Below are 10,420 nucleotides of genomic sequence, written 5' to 3' on the forward strand. Positions count from 1 at the left end.
TGAGTTCGGGAACTCCTGCTCTTGAGAGCGGTCCTTCTGGATTTTTATGGTGGCGAGTGGCAGGTCACCAACTCAAACTTATCATTTTAGGGATTCGTCTAATTGGGAGCTGGGAACTCAGCTACACAAGATGGAATTCACTCCTTTCCTCGAGGTTTAGGTGGCAAGTAGAAGATAGATGCCCTTTAGGGCCCTGATTCTAGGGCTTGAATGATGTGGCACCAACATACGATGCTCTTCTTGCTCAAAGGAGGTTTACATATAGTTGCCCTTTCCTCCTTCCTCTACCAATTCCATCAAAGACCACTCTTTGGATTCTCACTCCGAGAATACCAAGGGCTCTAAGTGGTGGTGTCATCCCCGCTCCTACTTGTTCGTGTGCTGGTAGCCGACTGTTTGTTGGGCGATAAAGACTGTAGAGGGTTGCTTCCGCTGGGTTGAGTTCGAAGTGAAGAAAGTCTTCAACTGGTTCGTATACTCAATCTATTGTATTTTATTTATCAAAGCATGCCTATAATTAGTATGAATTTGCATACCTGTTAGTTAGAATAGGTGTGTGGTAATTCGATCACAATGAAATAGGAAAGATCCGAACGCACTCATGGATGCTCTTGTTTAAGAGTTCCTTCAACACCTACAAAGCGAGTCGTATCCGTAGTATCACCAGATTAAGGTACCTAGTCTTATCCATCTACTACAGACCATTTAAGTTATTATTTAAACAAGATCCACTTGTATGTCTCTAGACATACTTGTTTAAATTACATAAAATAATCTCAGATCTTAGTTTATTGGATTGAGTCTATGCTTATAAAATAACACTTATTTTATTAACAACAATATGTTTATACAAAGTTTACAAACTATGAGATTTCAAAGAGATTTAGGACACCGATCCCAACACTACCTACCCACAATTCAATTACCTTGAAAACTCATAGATTCAAATCTACATTCCACACATTCAGATAATAATAATAATGAGAGCAAAATGCACTTCTGGTCCCTGAGGTTTGAAGTCTAAGTCTATTTAGTCCATAAAATTTCAAAAAAGACACTTTAGTCCCTCAAATTTGAAAAATGATTCTAAAGGATGCTTGATCTAACTTGATTTAACAGGAAAAAAAATGTATGGACTGTTATCTACTAATGTGAGCTACCTGACATGTTAAACTTTTTAATGAAGTGGCACATGAGCTGGAAAAAAAGTTTTAACTATTTTGTAAAAATGAATCCCCAAATCTCTACCCTAGTCCATGGACTTCCTTTCACGAAGAACATAGAGAAGGTGCCCCATCGTTGTCCATAGGTGCAGCCCATACCCACTGCAATAGTTTAATCCTTAGTGTTCTGTGTTCTCCCATAATATTCTTAGTGTATTCTTCAATCACTATCAATTATTCAAATTTTAATCAAATTAGAGATTTTTACATAGCAAAAGCCATGCCAATTGTGTTAGAAAATATTTGAAAAAAAAAAAACAAAGCGAAGAAACTGGAGAATAGTTACATTCTTGATGATTACATAACTAAGGTGGGTTTTTTTGTGTACAAGATGAGAGGTCCATTTTTTTGCCGGAAGGCACCACATAACACAAAATTTTAGGTAGAATAACAATATTAGGTATCGAATTTCAATGTGATATTTTTAGATCCTGGGAAGGCTTTTTTTTTTCAAGTCTTCATAAAAATTTAATTGCATTCCATCAATTGAATATTCAACCTCGACAGAAATTATAACCTTTCATCGATTGAAGTTACAGTTTGCAAAAACACACTAATAGACAGTTTCAAAAAAAAAAATATCCACCTTTTGAAATGAAGATATGAGTTTTAGATCCAAGTTCAAGCCTAGGGCATTTGCATTCTTTACGACCAAATAGTCACGATCATCAATCCTCATAGACCAAAAGTGCATTTGTCCTAATAATAATAATAAATAAATTTTTTTAAAAAAATAAAATAAAAGACTTGAGTCAAGAACTTAGACAAGGCAGCATTTTCCTAAAATGAGCACAAAATCAATCTCCCACCACTGTCTCTCATATTGATGCAAGAAATGAATGTGCATTTCATGGACCCTCGTTGATAGATGCCTCCCATCACAGCCACATACTTGCTTCTCGCATTTATTTTTCCCTTACACTGACCCCCGTTGCAAACCAAATCAAATCCGTGAAGAGACAGAAAGATCATAGGAGAAACATCAACATGAAGTCTCTTACTGGGATGTAAATCACGAGAGGGATCATGACCAGAGGATCATGATTCCAAACAAACTCATCAAAGAAGCTGATTGCATCAACAGCAAAGATCAAGCATGGTAGAACCTTGAGTTCGTTTAAGAATCTTGAGGCATGGAATGGAATATGGCCTTCTACCTGAAGACTTACATTTTAATATTTTGAATACAATCTCTATTTCTTTCCTTTGGAGGTTTATCACCACTCAGATCCCAACAGATTTGACAATGCAAGTTCAAGAGACCACCTTCAATGTTCACAGGGTAACAACCTATATGCAAATAAGTTCAAACTTTGGTTCCATAATACATTAGACATGATATGCAGCAAGAGTTCTTCATGCCAACCTTTCTAAAGGATCAAGATTGAACAAAAAAAAAACAGAAATTTCATTTCTGTTTCTCAAAATTTTCTGTCTAAAATTCCAGTGTATCAGTTCATTCTAGTTGCTCACCTCCATCTTTCTTGAAACAGTACACATCGATTTCAAAATGTGGCTACATAGGCCGAATGGAAATTCAATCTTCAATCTCAACCTAGGAAGGATATGACCTAAAATTCGAAAACTTCCCAGGTGGATCGAAAGCATTCGAAATGGTGATCAAATACTGTTATGGTTTCCCAGTAGACCTGAACTCAAGCTATGTAGCCCCATTAAGATGTGCATCGGAGTTTTTGGAGATGACAGGAATTTGAAGATGGAAACCTCGTCCCCAAGACAGGGTCCTTCCTCACATTTGAAGTCCTTTTGTCATGGAAAGAGTCACTGGCTGTTCTCAAAACTTGTGAATCTCACCATGGGCTGAAAATCTACAAATTGTGAGATGATGCTGTGACTCGATAGTTCCGACACTATCCAGAGAGAAGATAGTAGGAGATACAGTCAGTGAGGTAGGGTGGTGGCTAAATGATGTAACTACACTTCGCATAGACTATTTCACAAGAATTGAGCCAAAGGTATAATAAGAGCCAAAGATATAATAAAGCCATAGATTATAGGTCAAATCATTGAGCAGTATGCAAGGAAGTGGCTACTAGGCATTGAAATGGAACCAGGATTCAGAGATTATACACAGGACAAAAGTGACCTGCAAGTAAGTATTTTGAGTGGCAGGAAAGATGAACTGGGCATTGTACACAGCAAAGAACATAAAGCTATTATTGAAAGCCTACTAAGCATACTTCCTCCTCAAAGAGAAGCAGTATCATGCAGGTTCTTGTTGCAGAACTGGCAAGGCTGTATTCTGCATCAGCAGCTTTGATTTCAGAACTAGAGAAAAGAATAAGAATGGTGTTGGAGATGCCAATGTCATTGATATTTAATTCCATGTGTACAAATATTGACCAAGGGAACTTGCCAAAGTCAGTATCGTTCTTATAAGCTCAACAAATAGCAATTACAAGTCTCCAATGCTTATCAAATTCACCAACTGTTATATTCTTTGATTTTTCATCAATGACTTGGTCCTAGTACACAAGAAAAACGCACTATGCATGACGTAGAAGTGCAAAGGCTCCTGGAATAATACTCACTGTTTGAACAGCAACAGCAGCAACATAGAATTCATTACTCTAATGTGTGTAAACTCATAGACAATTACCTAGATGAACTTGCAAGAGATCCAAATCTCTCCATTTCCAAGTTTCAAACTTTAGCCAACTCACTGTCAAAAAATGCAAGGCATTGTCCTGATGATACAGAGCCATTGACACCTACCTCAAGGTTGCATCTGGATTATCTTGTCCTTAATAATTTTCTGCAGCAAATTACACATGCTTGGAATTATAGAAGAAATTTCACTTTAGAAACTTACAAACCATTCTCATCTACAGACTCATCCTTTACTATCTGAGCAAGATTAGAGAAAGCTGTGCAAAATCATGAACTGTGAAACTACCGCTTGATACATGTGTACATTGCACAAAATGATCGACTGCCTCTAAGAACTATAGTTCAGGTGATATTATATAACCCTACAACATGATGCAATGTAGTTTAAAATTCCAGCAACATATCTACATTGTAGTTCAACGCAGAATGTAGTTAAGAAACAAGAAAAGATAAGAAATTGTAAAGATATAATTGCATAACATATACTTACGGTCAAAGAATTAGTTGCATATCTAATGTGCCACAAATAGAAAAAATATGAGGCTGTATTTGATCTTCAACCCAGACAACATTCAACAGATATACATTAATCAGAACAGATAGGCTGCTGATAGGCTCTCCAAAGGCATAGACAAAAAGGAATATGGCCCTTATTTCTTCACAAAGAGAAATGGTCGGCCAAAAATACAATATACATGAATCCACATTCACTGCCTTTCATAAGGATTAAAATCCAGACAACACTCAACAGACATAATGTTTAAATGAAAGATTATGTTACTAACGGACAGAATTATAAAGAACAATTCTGTTCTATACATGAATCCACATTCACTGTCTTTCATAAGGATTCATATCAAAAAGGCCCTTTGAGATGGATGAAGTGTTCACCGTAATCAAACCAACCGAAATCTGATAAAGAGGAGAGAAGGCAAAGGATTGCAAAATCTGTCAATTAGAATTTATGTCAACCCCTTTCTGCTTAAGATACTCTTTGGCCTCATCTATGTCCTACAAAAGGAACTCAAGGTGAGATGTTTGTACATCTTTCAGTCTTAATAATGATTAATATAGAAATTCAAACATTCCAGAGAGAGAGATGGCATAATTTGTTTTTGAGTGCAACAAGTGGAGAGTTATGGAGATCTAAACCAAAGATCTCAATGGAAAGAATACATGTCCATAACCTTCAATTTGTTGTATGATATGGAAGTGCCAAGTGAGAGCATTTCAATCTGAGTAATGCCTTGGATATGAAAACTTGGAGAACATTCTAGAGAAAAGGAGAAAGAGAGAGAGGAGCCATTTGTTGTATTATACGAAAAGTGCAAGTGAGAATAAAAGGGAAGCATTACCTTCTGTAGCAACAGTCCTTCTGTAGGGCAAGTTGGAAATGTCATTAGACCGATTCCAACCATCAATAGACCATAGCATCCCAGGGAGACAATTAAATAGATGGGTAGCTGGAGTGACAAGACACGCAAAGTAAGCAACATTGAGTGTGTAACATGATGAAAAGTAAATATGAAGGGTTTAATAAAACAATGACTGAATGCAAACTCACCAACCAAGTATGGCCATGTGGTAATATAGATGTCTGCAAGAGGCCAATCCACAGAGCTGATACGGCCACCAATAACGTCAAAATCTTAACTATATGCTTCATTGATTGATGGCGAGAAAAGTCAATGCCCAAATCTCAATCTCAAACAAGTAGTGAGAAATTACATCTGCCAAAATGGATCGTCATATTGACGAACTAGATCAGAAACATAGCGGCTAACTCCCTTTCATGCACTCTATATGGCTATGCATTCTTCACAACTTGGTTTATTCTTTTAACATTCCATTTAGGGCAACGTGCATAAAATGTAGATCACCAATTAATTATAGCAGTCTTTTGCATTATTGATGATAACAATTTCCTTAAACAATTTTATTCATTGACAATAAAGAATTAGAAGGCTAAATCATTATAACACACAATTCAAACATGAAACAAAAAACGCCTCTAATATAATATTAATATATATAGAACAATATTAAGATCATGAGTTTGTATGAAGCTAGTAGGATTTTCTTTAAAAGACATTGACACCAATGTTGTGCCAATAATAATATATAGTAACATAAAACCCTTTTTTTTTTCTTTTGAGTTCAACAACATATCGGTTGGGGGATTCAAACATGAAGCCTCTTGATCGAGGTACATGCTTAAAATAACAAAAAACAACATAAACTTTAGATACTTCAAAGAGGAAGAGGAAGAGGAAGAGGAGGAAGAAGAAGAAGAAGAAGAGAAAAAACAAAAAAAAAAAAAGGAGAAAGAGAGGCTCTTATGGTGAAGTCTACCGTTTCTCTTCATGTGAAAGAGGATAAATTCTGTGTTTAGGCACAAGCCACTCACTAAACAGTAAAATAAACAGGCCACTAATCTTTTAGAATAACTTTGATGTTCACCATTCATGCCTGCCCTCCTCTCCGTTGAATGGTTGATAGGTAATAGATTACCACACAAATGAATGATATACAGCATTCCATTGCACTAAGTGTCTTGAACTCAAATGACCCACCTAAAGACACAACCATCTAATGCAAAAGACAATGACAATTAGTGTATTTTTGGTCCATCCATGAAAAGTAGCAAAAAAGAGAAAACTACTTTGCTGAACTATCAACCCCTTAAAGTCTAACAGCTGGAATTGAAGAGAAAAATTAAATTTCAAAACAATTTACATTGCCATCAGAGGAGATTTCATAAAAAAGATTATTTCACTGCTCAAAGTAGCACGCTACAGGAACTCAAAGCCCTTGCGCATTGTCCCAACATCATTTGGCAGTTCAGAGAACTATTAACCGAAAAAATGGAAAAGCAGAGAGAATTTTAAATGAAAACGACACTTGACATGCCTGACAGCACCAAGCCACCAATCACCTATTCATTATATCGTTGTTAATTTCTTGTTGATCGACACATATTTCAGTCAAACGAGAAGATAAAGTGACAAAGGAAGAGACTAATGAAGGAAAAAACTTACCCAGCCATTGAAACCATGTCGAGTGATGTAGGAGCTAATGAAAAGGTTGTACTCTTGATTGGATTCTGCAATTTAACGACGTAACCATGAAATCCAATGCAAAAGATAGTTTTCTTTTCCAATGGACAAATTACCAAACATCTTGTTACTTGTAACATGAACTCTATTAACAATCTCAGACTCATATAACGCAGTGAATAAATACAAGTAGTCTAGAGGGGAAAGACTCGGAAACTGGACCCAATCACAAATAAGTGAAAAGTGGTGACGTAACTTTAAATTTACAAAAGCCAATACTTCAGACAAAACTTCTCTCCTTTGCTGCATCACATTCTCTTCCTTTTATGTACATTCGTACTCTCGTAGAGGCATTACTTTCTTTCTTCTCTCCACGAAAAAGCAATCTTAAACCGGAAATGCCAATGTAGGCCAATCCTCCCCATAACAAGGTACGAAAGAAATAATCATCCATACTCACTTCAAACACACAACTTATTTCAAACGAACCAAAATTCAGACAAACCTGAAAACACGCCGCAAATAATCGCCAAACTACTGTCGCATTAGGTTTTTCTCAGACAATAAACAACACATCAAATCAACAGAGACAAAAAAAAAAAAACACATCAGAAAAAAGCAAAACAAAACAAAACAACGCATGGTAATAGAATCGAAGAAAACAAAAGTCTACAAGAAAACTGAAGGACTGATAGAGAAAGGTAAAAGAAGGAAGTTCCCTGAATCGGTCGAATAAGCTATTGCTCTTGAAGTGTTAAAGAAGAAAGAAGTTAGGGCATGCGAGTCGAAATTACCTGTTTGGTGCAACACTTCTGCTTCGAATCTGAGTATGAAATGCTTAGAGAGAGAAGGAGAGAAGTGGTGGGGAGTTGAAAAGCAGAGAGCGGCCTCCACGGTTGCAGACAAAGAGGAAGATGCAGTAACATGTTGAAAAACAAAAAATAAATTAAAATAAACTCAAAATAGAAAATGGATTTATTAGTGGATTTTTTTTTTTAAATAATGTTTTTTTAATATATAATGACAAAAATAGGGTTGGAGATAAAGTATTCTCAAAAATAGGTTTTTAAATCGTGTACCGGGTACACGATTACACCTTCGGTATGCAGGGTTGACTAAGGTAATTGTGTACTGTACCCAATACACGACTTCCTTTCCATTAAATCTGTTGCGCCCCTTCTTCTTCCTCATCCGACCATCTGCCTTCTTCGTCTCACTCAAGCTTTCTGCCTTATTTTGCCTTCTTTTGTTACATTTCTTCGTCCAAAATTCTGAAATCTTCCTCATTTTACTTCTATCTTGTGCATTCAAACGCCTCCATTTGCTCGTCCATCCAAAATTGTTCAAAATCGTCCTCCATTTGTTTGTCCGTCCAAAATCGTCTGAACGCTTCTGTGGTAAAATTCTTTCTCTAGTTGTTTTTCAATATATAATCTTCCTATATATCATTTTGTTTTCATTTGGGCTGAACTTAATATGTAGTTTATGGATCCATGATTAATTTGTTGGGTTGAATCTAGAAATATATTATATATTTGTCTATTTGTTGGGCTGGTTTTGTCTAATGTAGTTTATGAACTTAGAAATTAAATTTTGTTGGGTTATTTTTCTGGATGATTATGTTTCTTTATTTGTTTGGCTATTTTTTTTATGATTAATTCATTGGATGATTATGTATTTGTTGGGTTGAATGTAGAAATATATGTATATGTTTATAAAAATGAAGATTGGTTCGTATATATATATTATTTTGTTTGCATTTGGGCTAAATTAAATGTATGATTCATGGATATATTACTTTGTTTGCATTTGGGTTGAATTAAATGTATGATTCATAGATATATTATTTTGTTTTTATTTTGGCCGATTTAAATATATAGTTTATGGATTTTAGATTTGGGCTGATTGTATAGTTTATGGATCTTAGATTTGAGAGTTTATGAATCTTAGATTTGGGCTGATTTAAATGTATAGTTTATGGATCTTAGATTTGGGCCGATTTAAATGTATAGTTTATGAATCTTTGATTTAAATCTATAGTTTATGAATCTTATATTTGAGCTGATTTAAATGTATAATATTTAGATCTTATATGTTAAACTTAGAAATTGGATTTTGTTGGGTTGACATATTAATATTTTTTTTTTTGTCAACTATAACAGTTGAAAAAATCATAATAAATATGTCGATGCGTCCTGAAGATTTAGTTATTCTTGAACCTGAAAATGATGGAGATAGTGACATTAACATTGAAGTTGATGAATTATTTGGAAACGAAAGTAGTGAGGAACATGACCTTGAGTTGGTACCGTCGGAAATGTTCACCCAAATAGATTGGGAAATGACAAATTCAATGTGTGAACTAGGGTCTACTTTGAAAGAAAGGAATATAGGTGTAGATAATTGTAGTTTAATACAAAAAGGAATGTTGTTTAATACCAAAGAAGATTTACAGCTTGATATAAAAAAATTATTGTGTGACAGAACACTACGAAATTGTTGTAGTGGAATTAAATCAGGATCTTTGGTATGTTAAATGTAAATCATGGAGTGACGGTTGTGCTTGGAAGTTACGGGCATGTCAACATAAAACTCATGGGATGTTCAAAATCACCAAACTTCAAGGAGAACACTCATGTTCGTTTTCAAAATTGACACAAAATCATTCGCAACTCGATTCAAATTTTATGAGTATTGAAATTCAAAATTTGGTTAGAGCGGATCCTGGAGTACCTGTGGCCTTACTCTAAGAAGTCATTAAAAAACAATATGGCTATAATGCTAATTATAGATGGGTGTGGCAAGCCAAGAAAAAAGTGTTGATTGTTGTGTTTGGTGATTGTGAGAAATCATATTCCGAGCTTCCGTATTGGTTGAGTGCTCTTGTTCATTACAATCCAGGAACACGAACAGATTGATTTTTCCTTCCCTCTGATGTGCCAGGTACGACTATTTTTGGACGAGTTTTTTGGTCCTTTGGTCTTGGGTTCAACCATTGTAGGCTATTAATCCAGATCGATGAAACTCATCTCTACGGAAAGTATAAGGGGAAATTATTGACAGCCTTATCTATTGATGCAAACGAACATATATTTCCCCTTGCTTTTGCTCTCATCGAAGGTGAAAATTTGTCCAGTTGGTCATGGTTTTTATGGGCATTGCGTGAATATGTTACCCAAAAAGAGGGTATTTGCTTGATTTCGGATAGACATAAGGACATTCTTGCTGCAATGAATAATGAAGAAATTGGTTGGAGTGAACCCAGAGCGTACCATCGATATTTTCTTCGCCATGTTGCCAATAATTTCAATACGAAATACAAATAAAAACAACTAAAAAATTTGGTGTTTAAGGCCGGAAATCAACATCAAAGGCGTAAGTTCATTCGGTGCATGAAAGAATTGAAACAATTGCACCCTGAATGTCTTGAATATTTTTCAGACATTGACTTGGAAAAATGGACTCAGTCATACGACGGTGGGTACCGCTATGGGTGGATGACAAGCAATG

The 10,420-nt window shown here is 35.5% G+C and overlaps 1 protein-coding gene and 1 pseudogene across 4 annotated transcripts; one reads left to right on the forward strand and one right to left on the reverse strand.

The window, feature by feature from the left end:
* Positions 1–4,245, forward strand: part of LOC120084784 — a 6,230-nt pseudogene extending 1,985 nt beyond the window's left edge.
* A 157-nt stretch (positions 4,246–4,402) lies between these two features.
* LOC120085097 (dolichol-phosphate mannose synthase subunit 3-like) lies at positions 4,403–7,827 on the reverse strand. Of its 4 annotated transcripts, none has more exons than XM_039040953.1 (5): positions 7,705–7,827; positions 6,893–6,957; positions 5,419–5,584; positions 5,210–5,317; positions 4,403–4,865 (listed from the first exon to the last, which is right to left on the reverse strand). In XM_039040953.1, the coding sequence occupies exons 3-5, from the start codon at positions 5,518–5,520 to the stop codon at positions 4,806–4,808; spliced, it is 270 nt and encodes an 89-aa protein (XP_038896881.1). In that variant the 5' UTR covers positions 5,521–5,584; positions 6,893–6,957; positions 7,705–7,827; the 3' UTR covers positions 4,403–4,805. The 4 variants fall into 4 exon arrangements, with proteins under 4 accessions (XP_038896881.1, XP_038896882.1, XP_038896884.1 ...); XM_039040954.1 differs by lacking the exon at positions 7,705–7,827 and adding an exon at positions 7,416–7,453; XM_039040956.1 differs by lacking the exon at positions 7,705–7,827 and adding an exon at positions 7,167–7,372.
* Between the last annotated feature and the right edge of the window lie 2,593 nt (positions 7,828–10,420).

Source organism: Benincasa hispida, chromosome 9 (assembly GCF_009727055.1).
Source record: "Benincasa hispida cultivar B227 chromosome 9, ASM972705v1, whole genome shotgun sequence".
Lineage (NCBI taxonomy): Eukaryota > Viridiplantae > Streptophyta > Magnoliopsida > Cucurbitales > Cucurbitaceae > Benincasa > Benincasa hispida.

Coding starts and splice junctions, on each gene's coding strand:
- LOC120085097 (XM_039040957.1), bottom strand. CDS start 5,520: ATGAAGCATATAGTTAAGATTTTGACGTTATTGGTGGCCGTATCAGCT. Junction 5,318..5,418: donor CACATGGCCATACTTGGTTG/GTGAGTTTGCAT, acceptor TTGTCACTCCAG/CTACCCATCTATTTAATTGT. Junction 4,866..5,209: donor AAGGACTGTTGCTACAGAAG/GTAATGCTTCCC, acceptor TTCCTTTTGTAG/GACATAGATGAGGCCAAAGA.